The sequence below is a fragment of the Triticum aestivum genome, chromosome 3A (genome assembly GCF_018294505.1).
Source record: "Triticum aestivum cultivar Chinese Spring chromosome 3A, IWGSC CS RefSeq v2.1, whole genome shotgun sequence".
In the NCBI taxonomy this organism is placed as follows: Eukaryota; Viridiplantae; Streptophyta; class Magnoliopsida; order Poales; family Poaceae; genus Triticum; species Triticum aestivum.
In genome coordinates, this window is record NC_057800.1 from 468,957,573 (window position 1) to 468,971,780 (window position 14,208).

The window sequence follows — 14,208 nt, forward strand, 5'->3', positions numbered from 1 at the left end:
GTAGATCCACTCCTCCCTCGTTGCTAGATGACTCCATAGATAGATCTTGGTGACACGTAGGAATTTTGAATTTATGCTACGTTCCCCTACACATAACGGTTGGATTCGAGAGGTCCTATAAAATGGGGTCTTCTTCCTCAATGGATATCATCCTTTTAGCTCGTGTTCTTTCCCCATTGTTGACCTTCTTCGAGATTGCTATCTCTCAATCCCTCCAATGATTCTTGCTAATTCTTGAGGAAAAAGAGAGAGGAGATCTAGATCTACGTTTCCACCAACCACTTTCTCCTTTATGTGAGGGGAAACCTCTTGGATGATCTTGGAGTTCTTTGTGTTCTCTTCTTCGTTCTTCCTCTCATTTTCCTCCACAACATTAGTTGTTGTGATGGGATCCGGGAGAGAAGTACTTGGGCTATCTATGTGCCCTTGCCATTGCGTTTGGTGCATAGGTTTGAGTTCTTCACGGTGATACTGGGATGTGAAGTTTGAGCAGTTTTTTACTCTTGGGTGTTTGGTATCGTAGAGCTTGTTCCTCTTGGGTGCTTGGGCGTTCTTGACGGTTGGTGGTGCTACGGAGCTCAATCATTGTAGTGTAAAGCTTCGTGCAAACGTCAGGGTCTCCAATTAGGTTGTGGAGATTGCCCCAAACAATCTGTACGGGTTCCGGTGACTGCCCCAAGGGTTGCCAAAGTGTAGGGGTACCGGTGACCGCCCCCACGGGTTGCCTTTTGTACGGGTTTGGTGACAACCCTCAAGGGTCCCTTAGTGGAGTCACAACATCTTGCATTGTGAGGGTGTGAGGAGATTACGGTGACCCTATTGGCTTTTTGGGGAGCATTGTGCCTCCACACCGCTCCAAACGAAGATTAGCATCCTCAAGGGTGTGAACTTGGGGATACATCATCGTCTCCACGTGCCTCGGTTATCTCTTACCCGAGCCCTTTACTTATGCACTTTACTTTATGATAGCCATAGTGTTTCATGATATATCTTGCTATCACTTAGTTGTTTATCTTGCTTAGCATAAGTTGTTGGTGCACATAGGTGAGCCTATTGTTTTAGGTTTTATGCTTAACAACTAAACGCTAGTTTTATTCCGCTTTTGTTCAAGCCTAAACCATAATTATTTTAAAGCGTCTATTCACCCCCTCTAGGCAACATCCACGATCTTTCAACGGGCTTTGACGCTCTCAAGCGAGTCACAATACTTGTTGCACTCTTGTTGAATGAACCCCCATCTCTTTTGAATTGAGTTGATGTCGCGGGTGCTCGCAAATTGGTAGGGGGCAAACTTCCTTCGCTCATGATAGGTCTCCATGAACTCTTGACCAAAAGACGAATCCTTTTTGCTTGGCACCTTTCATTGGATCTTGGTCAATCTCCATCCAACTCTCGCAAATCAAAGTGTCCTCCTCTTGGGTGTATGATTCCGTGTGAATGCTCTCCCTCTTCTTTTGTGTTTTGGCCCTTTGGGTGAGCTCATCGATGAAGAAGGGCTCCTCCGCAATGTCGACCTCTTCCTCCTCATCTTCACAATACAAGTCATCACCTTCATGCCATGAGTTTCCATGGTCGTCCTCATCTTCATCATGGACGGCGAATTAGGTGTCACCATAGTGGTTGCGGTCGTCCTGGCTTTGGGTTTCTTCGGGATCGAAAGCTTGGCCTTGGCCGTCGACGTGGAAGGCCTCACCACGACCCTCGAAGTCAGGGTCGTCGACTGTCGGTGTCGGCAGTGGCATTTCGTCAAACAGCCTGCGGGGGCCGGCCATGTTGGCCGAAGGGATCGACCGGGGCTGCTTCCTCTGCACCCTGCTAGACAGCTGGCTGGCCAGCGCCACTATCCCTCGGCGTCACGTTGAGGTCGATGACGCCCGCGGATGTGGCCGGAGCAACCACGCTGTAGTCCGACGATGTGGAAAACCTTGTCTGCTCATGGCCATGCAGCGGCGGTGCACGATACCCTGGCGTCTCAGGTGTGACAGACGAGCTCTGGGACCGGTGCTGCAAAGGATGAACGGCCGACGATCCTGTGCTGGTCGCGGCCATGGCAGCGACCAAGAGAATGGCCAGTAGGGGGCGGCACTACCCTAACATGAGGAAGGCGTGCACCTTGGCGACGATGGACTCCTTGTTGTCGACGTCGTCCTGGTGCTGCATGGCACGCAGCGCGGCCGTCTCGGCGGCGTAGTCGGCAACGGCCTTCTTCTCCGCCACCTTTGTCCGCTGATTCCTCCTCTTGGCCGATTCGGCATCGAGCTTGGTGACCGGCGTGAGCTCCGACTGCGGCTTCTTAGTAGTCTTCTTCTTCACAACAGGGGATGCGGGCATGGCTGGGTCAACAGGGTTCGTCACGCCGCCAGCCATGGTGGAGGGAAGGGAGGGGTGCGGGAGGGTTTTGGGCGAAATGGAGGTGAAATGGGCGGGCGTGTCCCCGACGGATGGTCCAGAGGAGGACAAGGGCGCGCGTCCCACCCGTCTGCGCGTTGTCCATTTCGACGCAAGCGCGGCCAAAATTTAGGCCAGAAATGGGTCAAAAACGGATATTGGTCCAATTGCCCCGTGTGTTGGGCCGCCTATTCTGTCCGTTTATCCCCAAATGGACGTGGCCGGATCATTTGGGATCGCGCGTTGGAGTTGCCCTAACTGCACCACTCCATCTTCCCTACTATGCTTTTATTAGTGTCTCGTCTAAGCGTGCTACTTAAAAGAGAGAAAGAAATGAACTAGTTTAAGCTTTGCATCGATCGGGTGATGATACAGAGGGCAGGCGCATTGCTCCGCTCCGCTGCAACGGACACATCTCCGGTTTGGCACCACGATCAGCCAGCCATTAAACATAAGCACGCACGGCCGGAAGCAGCTAAGGAGCAGTTGGCCATCTACAGCAATTGCTATCCGGCACGACAGTGCGTGCGGTCGGTGGCGCGTGCACCTCCTGCCCTCCGGACGTGTTAACGATAAAAATGGCCCGCTTCAATCAGGACGAGTGGCGCTGTGCAATGTGCCATGTCCAGTCACCATCACTTCCTTCCACGCCAAAAGACACGACGTCCCAAAGGCCAAAGCCAAGCATCTCTATCCCCTTCTTCTTTGCAGCGTCCCGTTCCCAAGTACGGCAGAGTGGAGGAAGCACGGAACGGGCAAACAGGCCGGACGTAGAAAGAGAGGTTAACCAATCCAACCATTGCCCCGGCGAATCGATAATGCCGATGGATCGACCAGGACCAGCCAACAACCACCAACCGCCGGCTCTCTGCTGCCGCTGGGAACCAGGTTGGGCCACCGCCCGCGCTGGCCGCCGGTACAGGGTGAACAGCGAATCATGCCCAGATGGGGGTTGGATTTGACCTGTCTCGCGTCGCATGTAATTGCACAATAATGATCTACTGTGAGGGTTAGCATGGGATCGGGCCGTATAAGAGACAGACACTCCAACCCCACAATTCACGGTGCGTTATTTTTCCATTTCTACGACGACGATTTTGCCGCAATCGATGCAACACGTGACTGTATAGTCCCACTCATTTTCATCACGTACTAATGAAACCAATATTTTTGTGACATACTCGCACTTGCCAATTGCCATCTCGCTGCCGTCAGAAAAGCAAGCACGCCGTGTCACCGCGGCAGGTAGCTGTCTCGCGCCTGTACGGTAATGCGTAACGGCTTCTATTATCCAGAGGCCGTTTTCTCTCCACCGGAATGAATTTCTTAAGTACTTGACCTAACCAGAGTTGAAAATAATCACAACTACTTTTCCTTGAATAAAAGAGAAGCGGGAAAGGAAAAGATGGAGAAAAGCGAAGGGAGGGAATAAAGGGCGAGAACATGATCATCATAGACTCAATTATGCTCAGCAAAAGCTTTCGGCTCAACTCACGCAAGATATCTCGCCGTGAAATTAGCTGCCACCCGCAAGAATGTGACGCCGATCAAAATGTAGTATCAAAGACTTCACATCCGGAAGCGACCAGAAGAGGGTGCAGTACTCAGCTGCCAGATTAAATGCCCAGCTAGTTCTATAAAAATGGCGTCGCAGCAGATTTTTGGTTGAGGTGGGGGAGAGGGAAAGAAACGGCAAGCCTACGACGCGGGCCAAAATGTATTGCGTTTGTAGATGAGTTTGCATCTACATCAGGCAATTTGATGCGGAGATGTTGGTGGTGTGCATTAACGACTAGCAATTCTTGAAAAGGATGGTACTCCTACACCTTCAATCAATAAAAAAACAACAGATAGGCAGCTGTATATAAAACTAAAACAAACGCATGAGGAAACGTCAACGGGCAAAAACATAGAAGCCCCTCTCAGGGTCTTAACGTCATGATCGAAAGCCGAGACGATGCCGTGCTGCTTGCCGTAACTGGGTATCATGCGGTGCCTAGCTGTTCCTGCTCGGTACCACTAGAGGAATATGTGCCAAGACGCGCGGAGCTGTCGGCCTTTGCTCGCTTTAAGGTGCACTACAAAGCACGACACCTCACAGGCACGGCTCCGGGCTTACCAGTGAACTACCTCCAGCACTATACTCGTGCAAATTCAGGATGGATCAATAGCAGCAGCAACATCTATCAGTGAAACTGACAACGTGATGCTTGAACGAGAGAGAAAGAGAAAACAATGAAACTGAACGGCATCCCTCACTACAACACAACAACGGAACGGTCTGAACTTGATCACGGTTTTGTGATTCATAAAATGCGAGGTTGGGAAATTTCAATGGGACATTCTTAGTGATTTGCCTTTCGCTTGCTAGCCAGACAGATTAGGTTATTAATATTGACTGTATAACCCAGATATGAAGGTACTGGGACAAAAATATGAACGAGTTAATCAATTGCTTGTCCTTCAACAGTGCTATGACAATGTGGCTAACTAATGGCTCTGTCCCTCCAACAGAAAAGAGGCAATCATTTGCCTGGACTTTTGTGCATGGCTGAGAGAAGCATGGTATCGCCAAATTAAATTAGACTATGCATTTCAACTTTCAAGAGATTATAAATGATACTAATATGCAAAAGAAAGCTCATGATTAAAGGGTAAAGGCATTCCCTTTTCCATTTTAGTGAAGCGATTGGGCGTAGCTGTATGGTTTGTATTTCTATAGCGCGTCCAACAGTCCTACGACGACCATATGATGGTTTGCCTCATTCTTATAATATTATAAAAGTTAGAAAGGTACCCAGATTTGGGAGAAATAAACTTAGCAAGTTATAAAAAAAAAAACTGGAGTTGACTTGTTTGGTGCTCAGTCAACTAGAGAGTAGAGACTAGCAGTTTAGAACATGTTTCCATTGGTTTTAGCACCATCATGTTATATATGTTCAAATATTAATAACTGAAGAAGGCTAAAGATATTGATGCATTATGGGCTCGTGCAGTAGTGCCTAACTGTCTATACATGAAACAAAACATTCCGAGTTATAATTCCTATTCCTACATCCAACACTTATCTGAAGACAAGAATATCTTAGTAACATAGATGTATCTGAAACTCCAAGGATGAAGGTGGGTGCGTAGTAAGAGGCTGAGCAGATACACTGTTAAATTGCGTAGAAAAGTTAGTATGTACCCTAATTTACTTTCAGTACTCTTTTCTTCCAACTCAAAGCATTCACAAAAGTCCATAGTGCTATCAAACAGAATAACATTTTGCCAACAGCACATTTAATCTTATCTTACAACTTGCTATTTTAAATATATAGGATATAGGAGTAGCAATCCCAGACCAGAACAATCACATGAAATCAGGGTGTACCTCATCATCCACCACTACCTCAGTAGTGGGAGCACTTTCATCAAGGTCAGTCCAATGGAGCCCAGAACCCTCCTGATTTCTATCTTCAAAGAAGCTACTGTCCAAATACTTGCTGAACTTTGATCTTTGTGCTGCACAAAACAATAACGATTATTTCAACTCTCCTATTTTGCTCACGACAGGTGTAAGAAAGTGTGACCAGGATTTTTCATATGTTGCCTTCAGCAGTAGAAGTTGCAGAGCAGACAGTTGAGGAAGTTGGACCTTGTTCCATTTGCTGCATCTTGGATAGAGAGGGGTTGATTGGTGGCTTGGGCCTCTTTCCAGCTACACCCAATTGGGCTTTTGGGGGCCTCTTCAAGGAAGGAGCTTTAGGTCTTTCCTGGGGTAACTCAGTTGTCACTTCAACCCCTATATATGTTTGTAAATTGCAGCATGAGAACAATTAGGCCATTACCATTCAAATTTCAAAATAATTGGGCTATGCATTGGAAATGAGGCCATTCGATGCCTAGAAATGTGATGCTAACAAATTTTGAGAATAAATAGAGAGTATATTGCGAGTTTCGCCATCTAATTTGACAAAATCTGCGTAAAAGACCAGGGTTTGGTTTTCTTTGAATATAACACGTCATGTATTGCAATATGCAACATTTCGTTTTGAAACAGAGCATGATCAAACCCTTGCCACCACAGACAGGGCCAGCCGTACGCTGTCCATCACCCCACATCATCCACTTATGTTGCATCAGCAGCCAGGCACGACGGTCACAGGTATGAATGTATGATTAGGTCGGATTGGAAAAGCAGGTGCAAAGTGCAACACATAGTCGACTTGCATTGTGTTATGTGCAAAGAGAAGCAACAAAAATGTCTTGTGCAAGCAATGTTACAGTAGGTAATGGAAAATGCAATTTGCTAATGAATAAACATGTATGCAACTTTTAGAAGCATACCACGTACGGCCATATCCTGAATGCAAAATGCAGCAACTTAACCATCTGGTTCCAGTTCCCGGAGAAATAATAACAGGCAATAAGCATTTAAATGCAGGTACACAGTACTAGGAACTTGTGAGATGTTTATTCTAGTGCTGGCATAGGTAATGCTGTATGAATTGCTCCAAATAACATATAAATGCATGTCAATTTCAGATCACAGCCCAGCAGGCCCTACAGGTTTACATGATTCCAGTCCAGGAAGTCCTCTGTAAATTAAACCTTGAATGATAAAGTGTAAGTTAGCAGATTCGAAGCATCCAAGCTTGAGAAGGATTAGTACGATTCCGGTGCATACCATCATCACGGGAATCAGCAGAGCCGCGGCCGCCATGACGCTCCCCGGTGGTGTCGTCCAGGTACTCGGACCAATCCATCCGCTTCCTCTCCCTCGGGGTCTCGTCTTGCTGATCCCCGGCCGCCGGCGGGTCCCAGTCCGCCTCGCGCACCGGCGCGCCGCGGCCGCGCGCGAGGTTGGCGTCCTGGACGAAGCGGCGCAGGTCGGCGGCGCGGTAGCCGCGGGCGTGCACGCGGATCACGGACTGGCGCCGGTTGCACACCGCGCACGCCCACTTGTTGCTGCTCTTCTTCTGCTGCTTCACCTGGGTCGTCGAAGGGCAACACAGAAACGAGATCGGATCAATGGTGGAACAAACAGAAGCGGAAATCGGTGGACTGCTTGGTCGAGGCGCCCACCTGCATGGTGGAGCATTCCACGCACTGTAGGGCGAGGAAGAGAGTCGCCATGGCGGACCCAGGTTCTCTTCTCGAGCGGGCCGGAGAACGAATCGAAGAAGGCGGAGGAGGATTGGGGGGAAATTTTGCGTTTCTCCCGCTCTAATGGAGGTTCTGGCGCGGCAGCTGATGTTTCGTTCTATTTCATTTCATTCGGTATAAAATTTTGCGTCATCCCCTCTGTTTTATTATTAATACTGACTGTTGATTTTGGATCGGACGGCTGAGAAAGGGCTCTGGGCTTCGCGAGGAAAAGGTCCTCGAAGGCTCTACCGCGACGTGCAGCCGCTTCCTCCACTCGGTCCCCTCCCATGGCGACCGCTCTCCCAACCTCCGCTGCCGCCGCCACCGCCACCGCCGCCGTTCGGATCTTCCAACCGACCCGGTTCCGCCTCCCTAGAACCTCTTCCGTGCTTGCCCGCAAGCGTTCCGCTAGTCGCCGCCTCTCCGGCATCACCTGCTCTCCCGGGATTGCCAGCGTCGCCGGCCAAGCCACGTCCCCGGAGGACGCCGTCCGCATCGTGGTCGTCGTCGGCGACGGAAGCATCAGCCCGCTCAAGGATACGCCATGGGACGAGGTTATGCGCCATACGGTAGGGCCTCGCTCTTAACCCATAACTTCGTGGCCTTGTGAGTGTTACTTCAGAATGTGAAGTGATTCTACTGATTTCCTACTGCGCATACTTCACGATTTTGCATACAGTAAACAATCAGTACCATCTGTATGACCGCAACTGTCTGAACAGGAACCCCAGCTTCATTTTGGACACCTGCTAATGTTTGAACTAGTTGTTTTAGCCTCAATTGCTAATCTTGAATTCTTAAGCGTATGAGTAGTATCATTATCTCGGTTCAAAATGCTTCAACTGTTTATTATTGAATAATATGGAGTGCCAGGGGTCAGATACATTTCTGTAGGTGAGCATGAAATGTGCAATTTTTGCTTGCTGGCTTTGCTAAAACCTGCATGTTAATTTATATAATGAATCTCATAATATCAGTTTACTGCCTATAATCTTGTATCTTGTTTTTTACTAGGCTGATAGGTTGAAGTGGGTTGATGAAGGATTTGAAATGCTTGTATTCACTGACAAGTGGATTGACCATGATGATCTTAAGAAAGAGTTGTCTCGCTGTGATATGCTAGTCAATGTTGCAATAACAGGCCAGGAGTCTGTTCAGTGGCTTATGGATAACAGCAAGAACATACCGAATGTACTTTGCTTTCAGTCATCTCCGTCCTTAGTAAACAAGCTAGGTGGCACGTATGTTCAATACACGGGAGAACAGGACTTCTTTGGCAAGCTAATCAATGTTGGAAAACCAAGTGGAACAGAGGAATCAACTGAAGTCCTCAAGACGATATCCAATGCCTGGGAAAGGCACAACTCAGATGACATTAGGTTTTGCTTACTTGTTGTGGTTAATGCATACATAAGACCGGTGGCTATGCTGAAAAACCTTAGGGCAAAAGGTCTGTCTACCCTAGGTTGTATGATAACAAACTGCGGTCCTCAAATACTGAATTGTTTGTTTGATCCCGACTGTAGGAAAGCCATTCAATGTCTGAATTCTTGCTCTCCAACCGACCAGGTCTGTAACTATCGCTGCATTGCATCGTACGAGAGTCCACATCTAGAGGCTTTTTCCCTCTGTGTTTTGCAAAAGCACAACTGCCTTGAGCTCAATGCTGAGATCCCTAGTAAGCCCTCTGTGACCCCACTATCAATGTTCAGAGAACTAAAGCTTAGCCATGAAGTTGCAGAAGACCTGTTTGTCGGTTGGCTGGACGGCTTGGAGTGGAGCTGGAGAGTTGTAGCTGGACAAAATCCAGCATATGACCAATTCCCATGCCAGTACCAATTATTCTACAGAGGGAAAGCTAAAGGTTCATTTTGGTACGAGCCAATTTTTCAAGTCAGAACCCTGGAAGGAAAGCTGGTTTGGAGGCGTAGAAAGTACAGAGTGAGAAGAGCTAGCACCCCTGGTACATTTTATTTCAGTGTGCTGGATAATGGTGTGGTTTCGAAAGAGTTTTGGACAGTTGTTGATGTTTCGGATGATTTCGGCTGGGGTCTGTTCCATTACCATGGAGCTGCTCAGGCTGCTGGACAATCATACACTGGAGCAGTGCTTGTTACCCCTGATGGGTCTTATCCTGACGGGGACAACCCAAGATTGGACTCTGCTTTGGAGAAATGTGGTATCAAGAAATGGGAGCTTTATATGGTTGACAACTGCTCCTGCACGGGCGCGCCTTTGGGAACCCCCGAAGGTTCACGGCTGCATTACCAGATCGCTCCAGGAAAAGAAGCTGGCATTATGCAGAGAATATGATGTTCACACAGCATGAAAGGGGCAATTCCTTCCCCAACTGATGTACATGTGCACCTCTACTTACAAAGATGTAAAGAATGACCGCCGGTATTACCAAATGGATCTTATTTGTAATTGGGAGGTATATTTTCTTGTTCTTGTATGTACTTGTTGTCATATAATACCTCACCTTTTCTGCTGCCATCATCATGCCCAATGCTTAACAACTACAGATACAGAACTAGTAGTTCAATACAAAGATTGTTCAGTAATAATACTCTTGTGTGTCTAATTTGAATTTCCAGCTTTTCTCATCATGACAGGTCGACGTTGGATGCAATGTTCAAGGGGCGTCTTCATCACTTGTATAAATCCTGGATCCTCACACATAGCAGGAGTGCAGGACAGAAGGGTTCATCCTGTGTCTGCTATGCCAGTCCCACTGTCCCCAGTTCTCTGCTGGTGTTCCGTTCTGGTTGCTGTACAGTTATCTTTTGCCGCTTACTGTAAACTTGTAGTGAACATAAACGAGCCATTATCGTGTAGACAACTAAGTCGTTAATACATGTGTTGTTGCGATATTTAAGCATCTTGAAGTGTTCCCACTTATGGCTGCTGGAGCATCTTATGGATGTTCAGATAGTTCAGTTCGGTGTATACTTTTATGTTGGCGAAGCAAAAATGGTGTTCTTCACACAAGCTAGAGTAAGCAAAGTCTCCTACGTCTGGTTGACCTGCTTTATACCCCCAATCCACAGGTTTCATTCAGATCTGATGCACTCCCTGTATTTACCCCTGTGGCTTTCCTTGGATGCCTACTGATTCCATGTTGAAAACCATCTCACTGCTGCGTTAACTTCTGGTGTCTGCTGCATTATTTTTCAGCACGTGGTAGTGTAAAGTCTGAGAGAGAAATTGCTGCAGTTTAAGATTCTGAATCCTAGTGGATAATTCATGGCTACCTTTTTATATGGATCATATGACCACATTGACTTTGACTTTGACTTTGACTCCAAGGTGATAGTAGTCTATAAATTCCAGGCATTTGACAGACGGCAGTTGATAACAGCGGCAGCGCACAAGAATGGCGGGGCTGTATGAGAAACCGTCGGAGACGTACGCCAAGAAGCGGCCGCGGTACCCCAAGGAGTGGTTCTCCATGCTCGCCTCCCTCACCGCCGGCCACCACCGCGCCTGGGACGCCGGCTGCGGCACCGGCCAGGCCTCCGTCAGCGTAAGCCTCCAACCCTTTAAGCCACGTCGTCTGTTTGTTTGATCTGCACTCTCTGAGTCGAGCGAGCACCTGAACTGAAAAGCGAAAATCCTCTGCTCAGATCGCGGAGCACTACGACGGCGTGGTCGCGACGGACGTGAGCGAGGGCCAGCTCCGCCACGCCATCGCGCACCCCAAGGTGCGGTACCTGCACACGCCGGAGGACCTCCCGGAGGACGACCTCGTCGCCCTGGTCGGCGGCGAGGGCTCCGTGGACCTGGTCATCGTGGCGACCGCGATCCACTGGTTCGACGTCCCGCTCTTCTACGCCGTGGTGAACCGCGTCCTCAGGAGGCCAGGCGGCGTCCTCGCCGTGTGGGGGTACAACTACGACATCCACCCGTTCGGGGACAAGCTGCAGGGGACGCTGTACCCGGCCATGCGGCCGTACATGGACCCGAGGACGAGGCTGGCCATGGAGCGGTACCGCCAGCTGCCGTTCCCGTTCGAGCCCGTCGGGGTGGGCCGCGAGGGCGAGCCGGCCGACGTCGACATGGAGGCGGAGATGACGCTGGAGGACCTGGCCGGGTTCGTGATGACCGGCTCCGTCGCGACCACGGCTAGGGAGAAAGGGGTGGACCTGGAGGCGCTGGTGAAGGGTGTGATGAAGGAGGTGGAAGAGGGGTGGGGGGATCGGCCGACGGTGCCCAGGAAGCTTGTGTTCAAGGCCTTCATGCTGGCTGGGAGGCCCAGGTGATAGATGAACTGCTGGCTGGTGAATTGGGATCAGTACCGTAGAGTAAAATACTAAAATGTGAAGTTTGCGACTTATTACTGCCTTCTTTTCAAAATACTTTAAAGTTCTAGATTTATACTAAGTCAAATATCTTCAAGTTTCACCAAGTTGTCATTCGTAGTCTAAAAATCTTGATGCAATCTCTACTATCTAAAAGAAACGGAGCGTTTCGTTTCCCCTCTTAGGTTCGTCCAACCTGCGTTTCGCTCGTCGCTCCTCTAATCGCTCGCACATGGGCCAAAGGCCAAAGCCCAGCCCCGGCGAGCCATTCCTTCCTCCTGATCTAAAAAAAGGCACTCCTTCCTCCTCACGCCCTCGAACTGGCGGCGCTAGGGTTTTAGCGTTGTCACCCATCCCCAACCCGTCCTTGGCTCCTGGGCTGCCGCTCGACCTCCACGGTCGCTCCTCGCCAACGCTTGCTTCCCCGTATCTCGCCTTTCGTCGATATGGACTTGTGCTCCCCGCCCCCATGGTGATGTGCTGGAAGCGTGCTCCGCGGCTCCTCCCCCACGGTCTCGCACGGGAAGGGCGAGGGCGAGTCCTGGTGGCTGATGCATGTGGGTGCCAATGTGGTGCCTGTTAAGATTTCCACTGATTTCTTCTCCGTTCAAAATTGTCTAGCCAGCAACCTTTCCGCCTGGTTTCCAGTGATAGTTGACATCAGGAAGGAACTCACAAAGTTCAGTAATGCCCAGGTTAAGTATGCCCAGGTTAAGTACACCAGCAGAAACAAAAACACGCTAGCTCACCTCTGAGTCACGGAAATATGCAAATGATTGCTGGGCGTACTAGATGACCTGGCTGCAGGTTTAGCTGCCGACGCTATGTTGGCTGAAGAGTAGTTTTTTGTACTCTGTTTTCACGTTTCATGTTTTCTTCTTATTGTTTTCTCTGAATTTTTTCCAACCAGGCTGACAACCCCTTTCCATTGAATAACAAAATATTCAGTTCAGTACAAGGATCGACCAACTCTACAGTACATCATGACAACCAAAAAAATAATTAGTTAGATGCAGATGTGTGAATGATGAATGGGTGCCGCCTTAAATCATCAGCACATGAGTGGTTGCCTGATCAAATGCTCACCCTGGACGGCCTGCTCGCCAAAGTGGTTACGCCGAGTTATAGCTACTGGGCCACCGTCTCGCCGCTCTGGGTGTGGTGTCACTCCTGTTCCCGACATCAGGTACTTCTCCACCAGAGAAATTAACTTAGATTGGGCTGGTGCAACAGTTCTTATTGTTGAATTCGAATGTTCTTTTAAGGAGAAAGGTCAATAAATGATGTTGTTTTCTACTATGGAAATTCAGTCGTCGGCTTCGCTATTAAGTGCCAAGGTGATGTGCATATAAGATCTAGATTAGGAACTGCGGGGTTCAACATAAAGGGCTTCACTACAATATTTTTCCCATGCAATTGATGGATGTGAACTGTCCTGATAACAAGGCCCATGAGCGCATGCTTCGTCGAATATTTTCAATCTATGCAGCACTGGATCAATTACATATCCATCCATCCAACTTCAATTTTGATATATCTAATGCATCATGCACAATGACTCTTCATTATGTTGAAAAACTTAGATATATAAGAGTGTCTGCAAGAAAACCATTGACCACACATTTTCAAAGGTTTCTTTTTCTTCATTTATATACATTTGTACTAGCTAAGTATTTCTACATTTTTTATTTGATGCCAAATTTTAAGGAACGTCAATCTGATGTATTTTTACAGTAATCAATATGTTGACTTGGCACTTCCATTTGCGACATACCTGGTAATTGTCGAAGAGTTGGATGATTGTAAGCCGGATGTACCATTAACAACAATGGTGAGGATGGATTGGGGAGACGAAGATTACAGGAGGACAAAGAAGGAGGAGGAGGATTTCAAGGTAAAAAGATCGACAATGCTATTTGATGTGCATGAGGATCCTAAACAAAACATAATTGATGTGAAACCAATAGGATATTTATGCCCCGTTGCAACGCACGGGCAATTACCTAATTTTTATTGAAAAATGTTATTTGGCTTACGTTCCTGGAAACATTATCCCAGCAAACTACCTAGGAACTGTTGACATTTGGGGGCACGAATCTTAGCGCACATGGCCTGTCACCGGTAGTTCGCTCTTGGACGAAAACCGCATGAGGCGCGGCGTGAACGTCATGGTCTATCCTCAATTCCTCAACTACTCCGCTCACTCCTTCCCCATTCATTTTCTCATTTAGTTCACACCGAGTGAGAGCAGAGAGCGAGAGAGAGGGTTCCGGTGATGTGGTCGCTCGCCCGTCGATGACCGTGTTGGGACCACGGTCGACGACCACGTTGTCGTCACCTCTTGGTTCCCATGCCCGGCTAGGCGCGCCTCCACGCAAAATCTCGACGA

General features: G+C 48.5%; 3 protein-coding genes across 7 annotated transcripts; 2 read left to right on the top strand and 1 right to left on the bottom strand.

Annotated features, from left to right (window-relative positions):
* Positions 1-5,297: 5,297 nt before the first annotated feature.
* LOC123061693 (MRN complex-interacting protein) lies at positions 5,298-7,642 on the bottom strand. Of its 4 annotated transcripts, none has more exons than XM_044484896.1 (5): positions 7,456-7,642; positions 7,058-7,361; positions 6,026-6,172; positions 5,762-5,892; positions 5,298-5,543 (listed from the first exon to the last, which is right to left on the bottom strand). In XM_044484896.1, exons 1-5 carry the CDS (start codon positions 7,504-7,506, stop codon positions 5,391-5,393), a joined length of 786 nt encoding a protein of 261 aa, XP_044340831.1. In that variant the 5' UTR covers positions 7,507-7,642; the 3' UTR covers positions 5,298-5,390. The 4 variants fall into 4 exon arrangements, with proteins under 4 accessions (XP_044340831.1, XP_044340830.1, XP_044340834.1 ...); XM_044484895.1 differs by having other exon boundaries at positions 5,981-6,172; positions 7,456-7,641; XM_044484899.1 differs by lacking the exon at positions 5,298-5,543 and having other exon boundaries at positions 5,552-5,892; positions 7,456-7,638.
* An 85-nt stretch (positions 7,643-7,727) lies between these two features.
* LOC123061692 (violaxanthin de-epoxidase, chloroplastic) lies at positions 7,728-10,399 on the top strand. Of its 2 annotated transcripts, none has more exons than XM_044484894.1 (3): positions 7,728-8,087; positions 8,533-9,952; positions 10,116-10,399. In XM_044484894.1, exons 1-2 carry the CDS (start codon positions 7,806-7,808, stop codon positions 9,829-9,831), a joined length of 1,581 nt encoding a protein of 526 aa, XP_044340829.1. In that variant the 5' UTR covers positions 7,728-7,805; the 3' UTR covers positions 9,832-9,952; positions 10,116-10,399. The 2 variants fall into 2 exon arrangements, with proteins under 2 accessions (XP_044340829.1, XP_044340828.1); XM_044484893.1 differs by having other exon boundaries at positions 7,730-8,087; positions 10,134-10,399.
* Positions 10,400-10,622: 223 nt separating this feature from the next.
* Positions 10,623-13,854, top strand: LOC123061694 (uncharacterized). The gene is made up of 3 exons (XM_044484900.1): positions 10,623-11,044; positions 11,145-13,005; positions 13,554-13,854. Exons 1-2 carry the CDS (start codon positions 10,895-10,897, stop codon positions 11,778-11,780), a joined length of 786 nt encoding a protein of 261 aa, XP_044340835.1. The 5' UTR covers positions 10,623-10,894; the 3' UTR covers positions 11,781-13,005; positions 13,554-13,854.
* Positions 13,855-14,208: the final 354 nt, after the last annotated feature.